Here is a 19,686-nt window from a genome sequence, read left to right as displayed (position 1 = left end):
CTGTCAGTGAGTCATTTTCACGCCCTTCCTTATCTTTGGCAATTTTCTGCCTCAGACATTCAAGACAGGAAAAAGTTCATCTCATGTAAGTGGATCAGCTTAACAAGTTATAGCAAAGAATGTGAAAGTACTTAGCACCGAACTGGACGCTGAAAATGTGATAGAGCCATAAACTGACAGGCAGCTATTTTCTTTAATTAACAGCTTAAAAGAAGCTGAAGAAAATGCCAAACAAGAAGGTGAGACCAGAATTCGGCGAAGTGCTAAAAAGGTAAATTACTCACCAACAAAATTTGTTTTTTGTGGCCTTAGGTATTCACAAACTTATGCTTAAACCTTTCAGGTAATTCAATAATGCCATTGTCCATTATTACATTGAATTTTTTCCCTTTAATTTCAAAATTCCCCAAGTTGACTATTCTTAGTGTATTAACCATTAGATTCAAAGTTAAAACATCATTTTCTACTTAAAGTTCAAAATATGCAATTTACTTCCTTGCTTAAAAAAAAGGGAGGGGCTGGCCGGGTGGCCCCAGCAGTTCAGTGCGCATGTTTGCTTCGGTGGCCTGGGTTCGCAGGTTCAGATCCCCTGTGTGGACATGGCACCCCTTGACAAGCCATGTTGTGGTAGGCGTCCCACATATAAAGTAGAGGAAGATGGGCATGGATGTTAGCTCAGGGCCAGTCTTCCTCAGAAAAAAGGGGAGGATTGGCAGCTGTTAGCTCAGGGCTAATCTTCCTCAAAATCAATCAATCAATCAATCAATAAAAGGGAGAATGTAAGACAGAAATTTTATGCACATTAAATTCTGCTTAATTTTCACCAGACTTCTCTCTGACAAATATACACAGTATATCTACTGGTGTATTTTATGTATAATCCCATTAATACAAATTAGAGTTGTTCATTTTCCCATGATGGTTATTACATTCAGTGAGGCCTGCATTTATAAAGGTCCTGCTTCAATTCAAACAAATATTGAGATTGTGGTTTTAAAAATACTCTTAAAAATAAGGTTTTCCAAATTATTAGATGATTTAATTTTTCCATTTAGTACAAAAAACTATTCCTTTTGTTAATTGAATAGGCAATGTAGGTAACACAGCCTTGCCACCAAGTTGCTTCTGACCCCTAAGACCCTGTGTACAGCAGAGCAGAACCCTGCCCAGAGGTTTTGTGTGATTCTCTCACTTTACAGTGCTATATCAGACAATGCTCCACTGCTGTTCATAGGATTTTCATGGCTGATTTTTTCCAGAAGTGGGTGGACAAGTTTTTCTTCCTAGTCTATTTTAGTCTGGACACTTGGCTGAAACCTGTCCACCATGGGTGACCCTGCTCGTATTTGGAATACCAGTGACATGGCTTTCAGCATCACAGCAACATGCAGCTGCCACAGTATGACAGTTGACAGAGGGATGGTATGGTTCCCTGACTGGGGAACAAACCCAGGATGCAGCAGTGAGAGTGCAGAATCCTAACCATTAGACCATCAGTGCAATCTAGATTTCTTAAATCACAAAGGTTATTAAACCCTACTTTCAATAAAGGTGATAATAGTTACTTTGGTAAGTGACTAGCTTTTTGTTGAGAAGTCAGAACACCTGAGTTTGAGCCTTAGTTCTGTCATGCTGCGGGTGTGTGAAACTGAGCAAGTCATCTCTTCTGAGTCTTAAGTTTCTTGTCAGCAAAATGACCTCAATTTTACCTTGCTGTTGGATTTTGATTCTATATCCTGCACACTTCCATGCTATTACAAGTATACTATTTTTTTTTTTTAAAGATTTTATTTTTTCCTTTTTCTCCCCAAAGCCCCCAGGTACATAGTTGTGTATTCTTCATTGTGGGTTCTTCTAGTTGTGGCATGTGGGACGCTGCCTCAGCGTGGTCTGATGAGCAGTGCCATGTCCGTGCCCAGGATTCGAACTAACGAAACACTGGGCCGCCTGCAGCGGAGCGTGTGAACTTAACCACTCGGCCACGGGGCCAGCCCCACAAGTATACTATTTTTGTAGATTGTAGGGCGTAGGTTTTCCTAAGGGGAGACACAGATCCAGTTTTTGGTAGTTAAGAGCTGAACTTCCGCTTCCTAATGCTATTAAACAAAGCAAATTCCCATCCTAAACAGGGTGTTCAGAGTTTAAATTAAGAAACATGGAGCATTCAGAATTGTCAATAATTTGTTCAACACTCACTGGGATTTGATTAGCAGTTCTTTTGTGGTGGTTGTTAAATTTCAGTCTAAAATTTTGGGTCATCTTGTGATATTTACTATTTTATTACTCCGTGAACACAGAGAGTTCCTTTTCCTTGTCTTTCATCATATCTCAGCTCTTTTTCCCTCTTCCTCTCTGTGGCTGGGATCATTGTTTTGGTGAGGTCATTGGACGTGATGATGTTGAATAGGACGACTTTGTAATGATGGCTCAATATCTGCCCCATAATTAACTCGTCAGAAGGTTGCTCACAAAAGTATTTCTTCAGAAGCTCCTTGGATGAATCACAACTTATAAACTGAAATTACCATTGTTTCTCTTATGGGAATCATTGAGCATTAATTTTATTACTATGCTATGATTATCAGATGATTGTCTTCTGTGTCTATATTCCTAGACTGTTACAACCAGGAAGTTTAGAGCACACCCATTTCTCCTCCAAAAACAAATATCTTTTTATTCGGAGGCACTTAGGATTAAAGTGTTCCAATGAAATGTGAGTTATTAAAAACAAATCAGAGAATACTAGATCTAGAAAAGGCCCCAAAGAACATCTACTCCAAAAACCCCTTTTGTGTAAGTGGTGAGATTGAGGTCTCATGTGTGACAGGACTTTAATGTTCTCCTAGTGAGGTAGAGCCACAGTCGAGCACCATTCTAACTCCAAACTATGTGCTTTATGCTCTTGTTTTCTTGGCTGACCCAAAAGATGAGAATCATCCAATTGAAAAGAAGGCTACAGAAAAGCATTTTTTGTAGGTTATATTATAGTAATATATGCTATTATGAAATGTATTTATTGACATAGAGATTCCCAAGCCTAAAGTAAATATATAAATATATCTTTAATTGTAGGCCTCATCGAAGAGTAGAATTTTCGAAACACAGAGAGAAACCCGAAGGTACTCAGCCAAAGCAATTAGGAAATCGGGGTACAAACCTCTCTTGGATTTTTTGGGGGGAAGTCACAACCTTTTTAGATTTTCTAGATAGAAATTTGTCTTGATGGTTCATATTTGTAAGTGAGAAGTGAGGGGAAGTTAGATTCACTCTCTCTGAGGTTTCCACCTACAATATTAGAGAGGAACATCAGTAAAAGAGGCAGAATTTATAAAAATGATCCACAGATCTACAGAGAAAACAAACTAAAATAAGCGTAATATTGTTGTATACTACTTCATTCCTTTTTCCTTTGCAAACTAGGTTGGATTGTTCTTGACTTTGTCTATATTAAGTAGCTTTTAAACATTTCATCTCACAGATTCTATATTCTACTCATTGGCAACATTTTATTTGTCTTGCTTGCTGCATTTTGGCGTGTCTTTGTTGGAACCCCATATCAGATCTTTTATTTTGTAATATCTTTTTTCATAGAATTGAAAGTTAACAAGAACTATATGGTTTTAGGAAATATTTGCTCAGCCCTATTCTTTCCTAGGCTCTTTTAACTTTTAATAAATATATCGCATAGCAGATACAGGTACCAGGTAAGTTGACAGTGTAATTGCTATTTCTTATTAATTTTCAATATTTATCTGTATGTGTTTACCAATACCTTCTAGACCTGACGTTCTTTGACTATAACTCCATGATGTACATTTTCTAGATTAAAGAGTAGAAAAGTGCTAAATGTAATTGGTCTTGTTAAAGGATTTTTGCAAGGAATACGAAAACCAAGTGAGGAATGGAAGACTGTTTTGTACCCGGGAGAGTGACCCAGTCCGTGGCCCTGATGGCAGGATGCATGGCAACAAATGTGCCCTGTGTGCTGAAGTTTTGTGAGTATAGCTGTGACTTCTTTGCAGTGACTCAAAAGGTGAAGTGGAGATTTATTCAAATGATGAGTAAGAACTATGATGAGGAGAACACTTGTTGCTAAGAATTTTTGAGCAGTTTTATGTCCTCTACATATTATATCACCACCTAATAAATAGGCCCTAATAATGTATATCTATTTTTGAGTACAAATGGATTCGACTTTCCAGTTGGGAGACTGGATTATAAAATACTTCTTAACATTTTCTCCTATGACCTTTGTAAGTCTTCTTATAGCATGAGCTACTCATTCAACAGAATGAATAAAAAGGAGGTACCAAGACTTTGATTGTTTTCCTTCTGTAATTATCCCATTGTGACCAAATAGATGGGATGCCCCCCAAAAATTCATCCTCATATATGAATTGGATTAACTTTATCTTTTCATCTTGGACATCTGACCTTGGGGGAAGTACAAATCTCATAACATGTAAATTACAGTATTTATGAAGATACCTCAGACAAGATCTCATCAGACTTATTTTCAGATCCTTGAACTCTGTAAACTCTTTCCTATGTGCTGTCCTACTGCCAGTTCAAGTCACTCTTGGCCAACTAATGTCCCCTCTTCTGGGGATTGCATTTCAAAATTATCCTTCCTTGGATAAGACCTCCTAAAGCACCTTCTTGAAATTCAATCTTTATAACACTGAATAATTTTATTTCATAAATTAAATCATCACAGTTGGTATTTGTACAATTATTTCTATGCCTATTTGTTGACTGTCAGTCTTCTCTACTGGGCTGTAAGTTCCAGGAAGACAGGGTGTGTGTTTCTATGCTGTGCTACTGTACTGTATGCACTGGGCCCTGGCCAATGCTTGCCAAAATTATTTACTAACTAAATGTTGAATGAATAAGTGAATTACTGAATGAATGTATGAATGAAGATCCTTGCTCTCAAAAAGCTAAGGCTAATAGCAGAAATAAGCCATTGATGTGAGTGCACCCTCGTGGGCACAGATGCACACACGTGTTGCAAGACAGAATGAAAACCGTCCAATGAGAGAAGAATTCCAGGTATAAAAATACAGTGATGAATGTAGAACTCATTTCCACTCTAAGGTCTTGGATGTTTTCTTAAAGAGGGTAAAATTTAAGCTGAGGAGATTTAAAAGAAGGGAAGATGACACAAAAAGATCATTATAGTGGCAGGAAATGGCACACATGAAAGCAAAATGATAGGGGTTCTTTGGGGAAATAGTGAAGATTTTGGTTTAAAAGTGGCTTTAAGGTGATTTGAAAATGTTTGTACTAGAACTCAGGAACACTTAGCTGTTTCTCCACCTGCACCTAAATGACTATTTTGTAGCATGAAGATTTGAAACATCTAATATTCACTTATGTATTTTTGTTTCTTCAGCAAACGGCGTTTTATAGAAGAAAAAAATAAAGAAGATAAAACCCGGAGAGAGGCTGAAGAAAAAGCTAAAGTTAAAACAGAAATTGAGGTGAAGATTAATTTGATTAATGTAGTTATACCTTTTGTGATGTATGTGTGTGTATTTTATGCTAGAATGAATTTTCAATATTGGTTCATTTTTCTTCCACTACTGATGCACGTTTTGGAAACTAATTTATAGTTATTATTTTAGAAGAGTTAAAGGACTAATTATGGCATTACAGTTTTTAACTCTACTTGGATGAAATTAATCAAATCATGTTAGTGAAATAGATCCACACTCCTAAATGAAGGTGATATATCAAAGCATTGTCTTAATTCAATGTTTACTATGTATTCTTCAAATGAATGGTAGCTGTTTTGGCGGTTTTCATTTTGAAAGCAGTATCAGTGTAAAATTTTAATATACTTTCTTTAAAATCATACTACATTCTACTTTCTACACATCTGTTAACTGGTCATCTGCCTTTTTTCTACTGCTACCATCTTAGCTCAGATACTTAATAGCATTCCTTTGCATTGATGCATTAGCATCCTGCCTGGTCTCTATACTTCTAGCCAACATCTTCCTCAATCCTCAAGATTCAATCCGTATTCCATGTTGTTTTTATGGAGTAGGAAATATTTCCATGCACCAATGGCCTTATGAAAATCCCACATTTGAAGATATCCTAGAGTGTATTTGGACCATTTCACTCCATGAATAAACTCTATTTAACTAAGTTCTTACAGAAAGTTATCTCACCTTCTATGATGTGTAATAGTTTCATAAAATACCCCACTCCATTAGTCCACTTTCTGCCTTCATGTAACTTCATCTTTTTGCCTAGCCCTTATTTTCAACTTCTTTCTTCCCCTCAATCCTAGGTTATGAAGTCCTTTTAATTTTAGTTCTCAAATGTCCCTCAACTATCCTTTTATCTTTCATTTCCAATTTCTTTCTTCCTTTCTCTCTCTTCCTTCTTCTCTCCCTCCCTCCCTCCCTCCCTTCTTTCCTTCCTTTCATTTTGTTCTGTAGTTGCCCTAGCTTAAGTCTCTAGACACTCAAATCCCCCACACATCTGGCTGGGTAGTTTTTCTAAAACAAAGATTGGATTATGTTCTTCTCTGCTGTAAGTATTTACTATTTCTCCATTTCCTAAGAACAAGGTCCAAATTCCTTTCAAAATTTAGTCATCTCGTTTTGACTTATCTTCAAGGTCTCCTTTTCCACTAGTTTCCAAACCCTCCTATCTTTGCCCAACTAATTCTTTAGCCATTATACTCATGGCTATAATAGATTATCTCAAAATAACATGTTCTTTTATGCCTCTATGTCTTTGCATATCATAATTTGTCTTGGAGGACCTTTTTGCCACATTGTTTTCCTGGACACATCCTAAAGAGACAACTCAGATATAAGCTCTTCTCTGAACTTCATGAATCATTCTTTACTTTGTGCTTGTAACACTTAATTCACACCTGTGTCATATCCCTTAGCTTTTTATATTTCAATTCCTTATCTTTCCCGCTTGACTGATAAAAGAGCTAAATCACATTCATGTTTACATCCACTTAGCTTAATACATTTGTTGAATACTTAAATGGGTGAATATTACAAGGAAAGAAATATCACAGAACTTTTGGATGTTCCTAAATCCAAAGCATTTTATTTTTTTTTTTAAAGAATTTATTTTTTTCCATTTTCTCCCCAAACCCCCCCGGTACATAGTTGTGTATTCTTCGTTGTGGGTTCTTCTAGTTGTGGCATGTGGGATGCTGCCTCAGCGTGGTCTGATGAGCAGTGCCATGTCCGTGCCCAGGATTCGAACTAACGAAACACTGGGCCGCCTGCAGCGGAGCGCGCGAACTTAACCACTCGGCCACGGGGCCAGCCCCCCAAAGCATTTTATTTTTTATCTTTGATTCCTCTTTTCCAATATCTTTGACAAAGAGCACCTAAAATTAATAAACAGGAAACAGATAACTATATCTAAACTGTCTCATTTTCATTACTCAGAAAATGTGCAGTGAATATCAGAATCAAGCAAAGAATGGAATACTGTTCTGTACCAGAGAAAATGACCCTATTCGTGGTCCAGATGGGAAAATGCATGGCAACTTGTGTTCCATGTGTCAAGCCTTCTAGTAAGTATAGAGTTTTAGAATATCAAGGAGAGAAGGGACCTTACAGCTTGCTTCATAGATGGGAAACTGTGGCTCAGGATAGGGAAGGGATTTGGATAAGTTACTCTGAGAATGTTAGTAATAGAGCTTGGAGTGACTACATAGAGCTATTTATTCCAAGATGTCTGTTTTCCCTCGACCCTCATTCTCTTAATAATGGAACATCCTGACAAATATGAGCAAGGGCAAATATCAAATTCTCCCTTCTGCTGAAGCTTCATATGTTGAACCTGTTGTACAAGTTCACAGGCATCTCATCCTCCAGAGGGGATAGGGCCCAAAGTTAGCACTTCATGCAGAAATTGATTATTAAAGTTGCCCACAAAACAACCATGAACCCTTATAAAATTAGAGTAAATGTTACTTTATATAATATAACATTTCTCAATAAGTTAGAACTGAGTTTGGCTTCAAAATTTGGGGCTGCTCTTAGCTTATTTGGTTGAGATCAGATTAAGCAGTTGGCTTCATTTAGAATCTATGGCCTCTTGTTTTGATTGACAACCATGAACATATGGTTGAAATATCATCAGTTAACTGTACATACCATGCAATTCCATTGTACAAAGCAGATTTGGGCTTATTTGGTTTATCAGTGTATGGAAATTATTCGCCTTTTCCAACCCACCCTACATTCTGTCTTTTGGATAACAAAACCATAAGTAAGCGATACATTTAAATTGAATTAATAAAGCTAGGATGTGCATGATGTGGTAAATGGACCATAGAATGGAGGGGAGAGATCTTGGTGAGTTGCAGTTGTATCCTGAGAGCATAGCCAAAGCCCTCACTGCCTCACCTCCTCTCTGTGAAACAAGGGGACCAGTCAATGTGCTTGATTAACACCACTTTCAGCCTCCAGGTGTAATGTCACCATGGTACTATTTTTGATATCTCCTTGGTGGACATTTCATGATGTTTCTTTTCTGACGACAGACGAGAAAGGTAATTCATAGAAAGAAGGTTTTCCAGATCCACAATTACCATTTTTCTTTCAATGTTAAGCAGAAACTATAAAGAAGTTATGGAATCTTACTGTTCTGGAGGCTGTTTTGTTGCTTTCTTGGTATGTAGTGTAAAGGGACCAGGTTGCTCCTTCCTAAAGAGGGAGGATATATTAGCAATGCAGGAGTATGGATGGATCATTGCCTTTGTTTGGTCCTATGGATCCTTCTCATTTTCTCTCTCATTCAGCCAAGCAGAAGCTGAAGAAAAGAAAAAGGCTGAAGCAAAAGCAAGAAGTAAAAGAGAATCTGGAAAAGCACCCTCATATGCAGTGAGTAGTGTCCATTCAATGAGTCCTACTTGGCACTATAACTTGAACACACTTCGAAGAGTCTAAAGGCTGGAATATTGCCCCGCAAAAATCCCAAGAAAAATCTTAACTCGTCAGTCTAGAGATGACATTGAGATGAATGCTGTGAGAGACTGATCAAGTCTTGCTGCTTCAGAGACTAATCCTGTACAACAAAAGGAACTTTGCAATCTGAAAAATTGAGTTCTCATTCTAGTTTCATCACTTACAGACTATGCTAACTTTTGCTAACCATTTTCCAGAGACTCTATCTACATAATATATTTTCTACATATGAATTTTTGAAATTTCATATCAGAGTTGGGATAAAAATACCTCGATTCCACACAAAAACCCATGATTTTTACCTTTGAAATGTTACAATGTCCATTTCTATAGCCTTAGATAAGTTATAACCTACTTTTTAGATGATCAGAGTCTCCTAATCTTCCCTCTGGATTCTTCTCTTTCCCTTATCCAACCATCCTCCCTAACACAGCTAGAGTAAAGTTTCAAAATATTAACCAGATCACAATACTGCTCTGCTTAAAACCCACACATAGCTTATCATCAACTGCATGATACATTTTAATATCCTTGTCTCTCTTCTTATTTGGCTCCTTACCTTCATTCAGAAATTCATGGTCTTCTTTATTCTATCTAGTTTCCTACCTGTGTCTCTCAGCTTATTTTGTTTCAACAACCTAGTATGCATATTCCCAATCCATTTCTTTCACAGAAAAATCCTATTTATTCTTCACAGCCTCACTCCAACTATTGTTGTTGCCTGACATCTTCCCTGGTTTCCACAATCAAATTTCATGGTCCCAAGCTCTGAGTTCTCAGATTTTCTTGTACCTATATGTTTGCACTTATTTTATTCTGTTTCGATTACAGTAGAGTTTACTTGTCTATCTCTTTTATTATATTGTGACATTCTATTACATCTTATTTGTCCTCATCTCTTAGCAAATGATGAATTTTGTGTATTGGATTGAATTTTACAGTGAGGGAAGCACAACTAAAATCCTGGGCTCAAAGAAACATAACATTAGTTTCTGCCACTGTAGATGTTTCAATCTTCTGTTTTGAATAGGAATAAAATGTATGCCCAACTTACTTTCTCTGTCTCGGCAGGAGCTGTGCAGTGAATACCGTAAGTTTGTGAGGAATGGAAGACTCCCTTGTACCAGAGAGAATGACCCCATCCAAGGCCCAGATGGGAAAATGCATGGCAACACCTGCTCCATGTGTGAGGCCTTCTTGTGAGTAGCACTGCAACTGGGGAAATGAGAGAGGGTTTTCTTCTTTCTGCTTCATTTCTTTTTTTTTTTTTTGAGCTTTATTGTATTTTATTTCTTCAATTGCATTTGTGTCTTGTAAATGACTTTTTTAAACACATTTTTGCACAATTTCATAATTATCAAAGAATAATTCTTGCATATTAATCGCTAGTTGAGTTTCTGTGGAAGGGTAAAAGATGTACAACAAGGATCTTACCCTTGCAGAGCGGGATATGAAATCATATGAAATCACATAACAGATCACAAAGCAAACATGTCAGTATGCAAAACAGTACATCTGTTCATACACAGGACCTGGGGGAATGATTTGGAACAAGGAATGACTAGGATCTAGCGGAGTTAACTCCTCTTATGTGTCTTATCTGTTTGAACAGCATTGTTGAGGTTTTCTCTATTCCCTTGAGCCCTGAATTTACCCTTCATAGTAACCAGGGCTTTTTCTCCATAGTACTAATCACAGTCTGTAGTTGGACATTTATATGTATGACTATTTGTTTAACATTTCTCTCTTCTACTAGACAATTATTGTTGTTATGGAAAGGATTCTAGAAAACGTGAGCACTGAGTTCAGATTAACTTTCTGCTTAATTTCTGTCTTCAATTACAAGAGGACCACTTCAACAGGAAAATAAAGACACAGTGAGAGGAAATCCTTGATTGGAGATATATATGAAAACCGTGTCCTTTGAGGACTATGAAGGCTTGGCACACTTAGCAAGGGGAAAGTCACCATCTTGAAATGTCCAAGCAGTTTTTGTTTTTAAGTATAGAAACAAGACTAGTTCTAAGTTGTCTCCATGAGTGAAAGTGGGCCAATGAGTGAAGGCTCTAAAGACAGGTTCTGGCTCAATGCCAGGAAGAAGTTTCTAAGAGTTTGAGGACTTCAAGGATGGAAGGACCTACCATGGAGTTTAAGGATGATATAGGTAGACAATTTCATGGTGGATGAAAGCAGAGCTAGACAGCAATCAGAGATACAGTTGTGAGTACAGGGAGTTTAGAAAACTGCCTCTGGATGAGGGTTTAAATCCTTAGTCTGCACTAATTAGCTCTGTATTCTTGGGCAAGTTATGCATACTATCTGTCAGTTTTCTTGTCCATAAATCAGGGTTTAAATAGTAGTTTTGCCTCATGCAGTTGTGAAGATTTCATAGTATGAGCGCAAGGTTAGGCACATAGTGAAAATTTAATATATGTTAACTGTTAATAACTAAATGATATTTGAGATCACTTTCAATCTGGAGATTCTATGATTCTTACTCATCTCCTTTTTAATCGCTCTCTTTTAGCCGAGCAGAAGAAGAAGAAAAGAAAAAAAAGGAAGGTGAATCAAGAAATAAAAGACAATCTGAGAATACAGCTTCCTTTGAGGTGAGGGAACCCTCTCCAGCAAGTCAGAGACGTATGGACCTGGGATCTGTAGATGGCATTCAGGGAACCCATAAGTTTCCTGAAACTGTATGAAACATTTGTACAGTTGTTTGTGTGTGTGTTTATATGTGTGCATGTATACATGTACATATGTGACCATTTCTAGGTTGAGAGTCCATAACTTTTATCATTTAAAAATATTCATGTCTTCAATGTTAAGAATTATTCTAAAATAAGCCACTTGCTGACCTCATTTAAGGAAAAAAGTCTGAACGTTAGTTATTTTTGCATTCTGATCCAACCTGTGTTCAATATCTTGAACTTCCCTCCATCACTTCACAGGAGTTGTGCAGTGAATACCGCAAATCTAGGAAGGATGGACGTCTTCTTTGCACTAGAGAGAACGACCCCATCAAGGGCCCAGATGGAAAAATGCATGGCAATGTCTGTTCCATGTGTGAGGCCTTCTTGTGAGTAGAGTTCAGGGCTTTTGAGGGAATGGGGATAGGGAACTGCTAAGGGAAGTTTTCAAACATTTGTGAATAATGCAATTTTCTCTTCAGTGTAGCATTAAGTTTTGGGTGTCACGTTTAAACTAATTAAAAAAACAAAAAAATCAGAAAACCAAAAAGCAAGTGGAGAACTTTCAGATGATAACTATTGTGATGTAAAGAGATGTAGAATAATTTCTTTCAGGACATTTCTGAAAGAACTCAGAATCTTTTATTCAGAGAAGAGAATATTCTATGATAACCATGCTAATTGCTTTTAGTTTTCTGAAGACTTATCAGCTGAAATAGGAAATGGATGAGCTTACATGTAATTTTAGGAGTTTTTTTTTTGTTTGTTTTATTTCACTACCTTTCTTCCTACTCATTCTATGTCACCTCATGGAATAGCGTTAAAATGGATGAGAGCTATAGGGAGACAGATTTGGGCACAAGGTGAGGATGAACTTTGCCATAGTTAGAGTAGGGAAAGGCTGCTTTAGGAATGGAGATTTTGTTGTGTGGGAGTTAGATATTTATATATAGGTAACTGAATTATGACTTCAGAATAGCTGACGTGGTATGTCCCCTCAAACACGAGTCTATGATATACTTCACGTCTTTTGATCTTTGTACCAGGGGTTACTCTAATTGATTTCCTATAAGCCCAGAATCTCTGAAAGGATTCAGTCTTTCATCTTTCAGTCTTCGCTGGTAGGGAGCAATATGACCTACCAGATTTGTCCCCTAGTGTTTGGGCCGTGGAAGCACTAAAAGTCTGTTAGGTGGAAATCAAGACAATGACCACATAATCATCACAACCCACATTTATTGAATGCATATACTTGGCATATACTTGCTAAGAGCTTTTCTACCTAATCTTATTTAATCTTCACAACAACCATATGAAATATATTCTGTATCATCACAAGTTATAGGTAAAAACGAAATAAGACTCAGAGAAGATGAGAATGATGGAAATATCAGCACAGGAAAAATGAAGAAAATGATAACGTTTATCATTGTAGGGTGTATAAAGGATATGATCATTTAGCACAGCCATTATCATCTTCCGATAGTGACATTTGCTTGTATTTAGGCTTGTTTTAATTTGTTTTTATTCTCCTCTGCATTGATCTTTCAGCAACAAGGGAGTAATTCTGCCACCTAGTGGTCAGCTCTGGGGCTCCCTCTGATAATTTTCCATTATGGAAAGAACATGCTGCTTAAATGTTTTAGTCAACTTAGACTCACAGTAAAGTTTAGATCAGTTTCCATATAAAGAAGGGTGAGAAACCACACAATTTTGGAGCTATTTTAGTTTCTCCCATCAATATAAAAATTCCTTATCAAAAAGAAAGTTTTATTACCTCATATTTTATGGATCTGTTAACAAAGTCTTAATTGTTCTCTCCACAGTCATTTCTTGCTCACTTTCATAGCATATGCAAATAGTCTTTTCAACTTTTAAAGAAGTTGTAATTTGATCAGCGAGCAAGTTTCATGTTCATTGGAACATATTATAACATTTTCACAAATTATTTTTTTCTGTCTCTACAATATGATTGAATTATTTGCATTATAGATCCTATTACGCCATAGATCAAGTCCACTAAACTTGATTTGCAACACTGTTAGTTATCTCAAATAGTTAAGAGCTAACCCTCACACTTCATTTCCATCACATGACTATTTTTGGAGGGCTCACTTTCAATCATGATTGCAGTATTGATGATATCACTTTTATCAATCGCTTTATTATACACCAGATACTTATTCTAATTTCTTTACGTGTATCAACTCTTGTAGTGCTTGCAACAATACTATAAGAAAACTATTCTTATTTCCTCTCTTGACCCTCCCCTCCGTTTCCCCACTTAAAAATGAAGAAGACACAGAGAGGTTCAGAAACTTTCTATGTTTCCTATGCAACCTGGCTCCAAAGTCTTTCCTCTTAAACACCATGACGTCCTGCCTCCCAGAAGCCAAATGTTACCATTTTTTAAAAAACTGTTGCAGATGCAAAAGAATCAGCAAATAAAAAAGTGCTATTACATGATATTTGATGGAAAGATAAATAGATTTAATCATTAATTAAGAGATTTTCTCTTGCATATCATTCTCTTGAGGTGAGGTGAGGTGAATCATTCTAATTTATTATTCAATAAAAATACAAACTATGATGACTGGATTTTTGGAGTTGCTTGAAAATAGCCAAAGCAATAAATGACCCACTTGTGAATGGTAAGGATCTACTCTACTGTATTAAGATCTGTTTCTTCTTTTTTTCTCTTTTTTTCCCCTGTTCCTTATAGTCAACAAGAAGAAAGAGCAAGAACAAAGGCTAAAAGAGAAACTGCAAAGGTAATTTTCTCAGGAATAGCTGATGTTATGTCCTGACATTTTTTTCTCTACAATAGCATTCTAGATAACTCATTAGCGTAAATGTTTTCCTGTTCAATTTTCATGCCCGACATGAACAAAGAAAATCTTTAACTCGAAAGAAGGTCTTGATTAGAAGTTTCCTGAGTACCAATTGTATTTCATGATAACTCAAATTTTGAGGTTTATTTCCTAAAAAGTGTAGTGTTGACTTACTTTTAAGGCATAGTCCCCATATTTTGCTTTTCTTAGATTTCTGTTGTCAGACACAGATTATTAATATTCAGTTTTACAATATACTTATTTCAATTTACACAAGTCATACCTGTATTATTCAAATAGAGAGTACAAGATCCCTATCTTTCACATTAGCGCAATTATACAAAACAAAATGCACATATATTATCATATTTGACCTTTGTCACCACCTAGCTATGGAGGCAGTACTAGTTTTCTCACTCCAGATTAATGGTTATTGTATAAAACCTTTGATTTTCTAACTATTTTTAATCTACCGTACATGCTTCTATAATTTTATGGTATTACAAGTAGCAGAGTCTGTCTGTATGTAGATGTTGAATTACTCTAATATAATAGCCATATATACGATTTATCTTTATTTATTCTATTTCCTAACAATAGCTTCCAAAGTATAAGCCTAATAATTATTTTGGGAAAGTTGACACAGTTTAAAAGCTTACTTTTAAACTGAATTTCTCAATAACTACCTTTATTTTAGCTGGAACCATCTTTTTATTGGTGATTTAGAATTGAAAACTTGTTTTGTCCATAATATCTGAACAATTGCCAAGTCTGCTTAGATTTTCCAAATGGTCCTAACACATTCCTCCTTCTCTCCACTCTTGTTGTTTATCCAGGTGTCATACTTGTTCTGTCCTCCATATCTTTATTTCAGATATATTTTTATTTCTTAGTTTGAGCATGTTTTTTTCTCCATTCTCAGCCTTCCAGAGACAAATCAAAGCTTGGCAACATATATATATTTTGGTACATTATTTTGATGTTATTATTTTCCAGCTTTATTGAGATATAATTGACATATAACATTGTATAAGCTTAAAATGCACAATGTGTTGATTTGGTACACTTACGTATTGCAAAACAATTGCCACCATAATGTTAGCTAACATCTCTAACACCTTCATTACCTCACATAATTACTGTTTCTTTTTTGTGTTGAGAATGTTTAAGATCTACTCACTTAGCAACTTTCAAGTATATAATACAGTATTATTAATTATAATCACCATGCTTACATTAGATCCCTAAAGATTATTTACCTTATACCTGGAAATTTGTACCCTTTGACTAACGTCTCCTCATTTCTCCCACCTCCAGCCCCTTGTAACCACCGCTCTACTTTTTGTTTCTATGAGCTTGGCTTTTTAAAATTCCACATATAAGGGATATCATACAGTATTTGTCTTTCTGTTTGACTTATTTCACTTAGCATAATGCCTTCAAGGTCTATCTAAGTTGTCACAAATGGCAAGACTCCCGCCTCATGAAGACTCAGATTTTTCTCAGTTCCTCCAGAAAACGTCCCTTGTGGGCCTATTGAATCTCCTCACCTTTGACCTTTGGTAGCTTTTATAGACTGTGAGGTACAACACAGCACAAATATATATATTTATACTAGTCTCTACCAATTTTGTCAGCCTTCCTCTGCGCCCAGATTATAAGTACCCCCAAGGGAATGATGATAAATATTTATAGATCTAATATACTGCCAGGGTGATCCTGAGTCCATGATGGAAACTTTGTAAATACTTATTGATTTACTGGTGCATCTAATCACTTTTCTTTTTTTTCTTACTCTGCGTTACTTATTCCTCACTTTTTCCTCATACTAGACAAAGGTGCAGAAAGGGTAGAAAACTGTTCTGAGAAAATATTTTCATTTTCCAGGAACTCTGCAGTGAATTTCGGAACCAAGTGAGGAACGGAATGCTCATATGCACCAGGGAGAATGATCCTGTCCGTGGCCCAGATGGCAAAGTTCATGCAAACAAATGTGCCATGTGTGCAAGTGTGTTGTGAGTATCTACCTTCATCTCTCCCACTGAAACTCTTCATTATTGATCATCCCTGAGTCTCGGTTTCTTCAGAAATGTGTGGAATATGTACCATGGATGTATGCTAGATGATTTTAAAAGTACATGGACAAGACATTAAGTAATATTGAATCACATAGTGACAATGTTATTCTCTATTCAATTATCCTTCTGTCTTCTAGTTAAGTTATGAGAAAAGTCTTAATGTAGTGCTAATATGTTTTTAACACTTGATAATCTTCATTCACAACAGAGAGCAGAAGTTTGACGATCTGGATGGTATGATCTCTTTGATCTCTCTCCCTGGCGCATTATGATTCTGTGACTATATTCAGATATTTGTTAAGGGAAAGCCAGTTAGACAGAGATCTGTGGGGACAGTATGTAAAGACTATTAAAATACCCTGAACAACAAATGGAATAGAGAGGATCATATTTATCCTTTTAGGGACGTAACCATATGCAGGTGAAATAAGTTCTTTGATAAATGGCTTAGAGTAGAGGGTGAAACCCCTAAGACACATGTCCATGAAATAGGTGCTTATTAAAGTGTTTTCTTGTTAAGCCAGGTCTGGAGCCTTCTAGGCCATTGTTTGCTGAGCAGCATCAGAGCTCCCCTGCATTTGACAATATAGGAGTCATTGATTATTACCACCTCTGGTTCTCCTCCTTCTTAGACTCCTAATCCCCTGCCAAGCCTCATGCTAAAATAAATGTTGAGATAAATATTTAAATAATATCCATTGAAAGAGGTGTGAAGTTATTGCCCCTTAACTTTCACATGTGTTGGTCCAATCTTAAGCATATGCAAGCAGTTCCTTAAAGGAAAGATTGGCAAAGTAGGCCAGTAGATTTCACAGTGGCCCGAGATTCAAGATATCCGAATTCTTCTCTCACCTGCTCAATTTGCTAGTGCTATGATAATCACTAGATTAGATATGATAAATGCTAAGATTTTTTCCAGCTTTGATATGATCCACATCAGTAGAAAATGGCAAGAATGCCAGAATCTTAGGCTCATGATTGACCTAAAAAAATTTGCTTGTTCAGTCTTCTTGGACTTGAACCATTATTGTGCTCTAAAACTCAAATTTTAAAATAATATTTCAAATTTATACTTTATAGTAAAACATAGTTTATTTTGATTATGGGCCCATTGTCTGATTTCATATCACTCCTTGCTTCCATCATTGATATGGTATTTATTTAGACCAAAATTTAATTAAGGCAATTATGGCTTTTTTCAGATCATTGACTGAAGTCACTGACCTAAAGAAAAAAGATGACCCAATGATCACATACTGATAAAATGGCATGCTAGTTTTATTTTTTAAAGGTGGATTGTAAACTACTGAATTTACCTGCATTATTGGGCAAAGCAATAGAATCTCTTAGACTGGATAAATTTGTGCTAAAGATTGAGTCTGATCTTTGGTCTGGAAGATCCTCGTTTTTTTTTTTTTTAAATACATTACCAAAGAGAATGGGAAATTGTATTTAGCTTGTGTTTTCTGTTTTTATTGCAGCAAACTTGAAGAAGAAGAGAAGAAAAATAATGGCAAGGAAGAAAAGGAGAAAGTTGATGCTGAGAAAGTTAAGAGAGAAGCAGTACAGGTAGTTGTTTCAGATCGTCACAGCCATGTAAACATTCCATTTTCTCTAGGCAAGACTCATGCTGCCTCCTCCTAATTCCAGCATTCTTGGTGACTGTGCAAAAGAGAAAATGTATTTGGTTTCTCGTGTATAAGAAGATCCCTTCTTTGTTCAATTCATTCCCACTAAATCTGATCTAGTTGCTTGTGCATTAGAGAGGAGGTCAGTCATGCTTATCGCTACTGATCATGTGAGTTATATTATCCCCCAAAAAGAAGTAGGTACACATTCTTATCTTGTTATCTGAATGCAAACCAATAAAGGCTGATTTCAAATTTTGCTCCATAACTTTTTGGGCAAGGATGTTTAGCTAATAATAACAATAAATTTTTAAAACTAGGTTTCATCACAATTAATTCTCTATGAGCTTTTGGGAAAATTACTTAAGAGCATCTTTGAGCCTTGGGTTTACATTCTTTACATCTCACGTGGTAATGATGATGACAATGGTGATGGTGATGGCCTATAATTTTTCAGTTGTTACTGTGTGCCACATGGTATAAAACTTTTATGACTGATCTTTTCAGTAACCATTCAAGGTAGGTATTATTGTCTGTATTTTATAGAAAAGGACTTGGAGGCTCAGAAAAGAAGTTAGGGAATATGTTACTAATTTCAGAGCTAGCAATAGGATTACAAGTTCTGGCTTTAAAGCCCATGATGCATTTTAGATTTTGTACCCAACTGCCATTTGTGACATTCCTGCAGGCTGTGCCTCAGGTCTTCGTTGCTTCTTTCCTTCACCTTTTTCTAATTTGGGAGATCTCATTTCTCACTACTTTCCCTCCCCTCCCCTTTGCTCCCTAGAATCTACTCTCAACTCTGACAAAGTAACTATTTAAAACCATAAGGCTGATTATGCCACCCAGTGGCCTCTTATCTCACTCAGAGTAAGAAGCAAGGTCCTCCTAGTGGCTCCCAGTGTCATACATAATCTGACTTCTGCCACCTCTCAGACCTCGTTTCCTACTATTCTACCCATCGCTACCTTTATGCCAGCCAGACAGGTCACCTTGTTGCTTCTTGGACATGCCAAGCATTGATTCAAGTCTTCCCATCTTGTGGATTCAATAGGACTGTGGTTAAAAAACTGGACTCTGGACTCAGATTGTCAGGTTTCAAATATGGTCTCCATCTCCTTACCAGTAAGGTCAGGCAGTATCATCTTATGTCTTAGCTTCCTAATTTATAAAATAAGGATATTATTATGTATATTATTTTTATGAAGTCCCAAGGAACTCATCCATGTAGCAACAGCACAGTCCCTCACATATCTTAAGTCCTCAATATTACACATACAGTGAACTTCACTTTCGACATGGCTTTCCTCATACTCAGTCACGAATGTATCTTCCCTCTATCTGTCAAAATCATGGCCACTTTTCTTAGCTCAGAGTAAGTATTAACTGCTCCCTAGAGATTTCTCCCATTTATACAAGATATTTAACAGCTCTACCATCTACTATGCAAGCAGTTTTCCTTTATTTGTCAATTATATCATTTGTTTTATTCTAACTTA

General features: G+C 36.4%; 1 protein-coding gene across 1 annotated transcript in view; it reads left to right on the top strand.

Annotated features, from left to right (window-relative positions):
• SPINK5 (serine peptidase inhibitor Kazal type 5) overlaps positions 1 to 19,686 on the top strand; it is a 71,944-nt gene that overhangs the window by 23,378 nt on the left and 28,880 nt on the right. Inside the window, exons 6-16 of the mRNA XM_046666416.1 lie at positions 205 to 271; positions 3,868 to 3,995; positions 5,396 to 5,483; positions 7,434 to 7,561; positions 8,795 to 8,876; positions 10,032 to 10,159; positions 11,488 to 11,569; positions 11,912 to 12,039; positions 14,373 to 14,421; positions 16,369 to 16,496; positions 18,041 to 18,128. Coding sequence (XP_046522372.1) covers positions 205 to 271; positions 3,868 to 3,995; positions 5,396 to 5,483; positions 7,434 to 7,561; positions 8,795 to 8,876; positions 10,032 to 10,159; positions 11,488 to 11,569; positions 11,912 to 12,039; positions 14,373 to 14,421; positions 16,369 to 16,496; positions 18,041 to 18,128 — 1,096 coding nt within the window. The remainder of the gene's footprint in view (positions 1 to 204; positions 272 to 3,867; positions 3,996 to 5,395; positions 5,484 to 7,433; positions 7,562 to 8,794; positions 8,877 to 10,031; positions 10,160 to 11,487; positions 11,570 to 11,911; positions 12,040 to 14,372; positions 14,422 to 16,368; positions 16,497 to 18,040; positions 18,129 to 19,686) is intronic.

The sequence above is a fragment of the Equus quagga genome, chromosome 7 (assembly GCF_021613505.1).
Source record: "Equus quagga isolate Etosha38 chromosome 7, UCLA_HA_Equagga_1.0, whole genome shotgun sequence".
Taxonomy (NCBI): Eukaryota; Metazoa; Chordata; class Mammalia; order Perissodactyla; family Equidae; genus Equus; species Equus quagga.
Note: the sequence above shows the minus strand (reverse complement) of the source record. Positions and strands in the feature narration are given on the sequence as shown.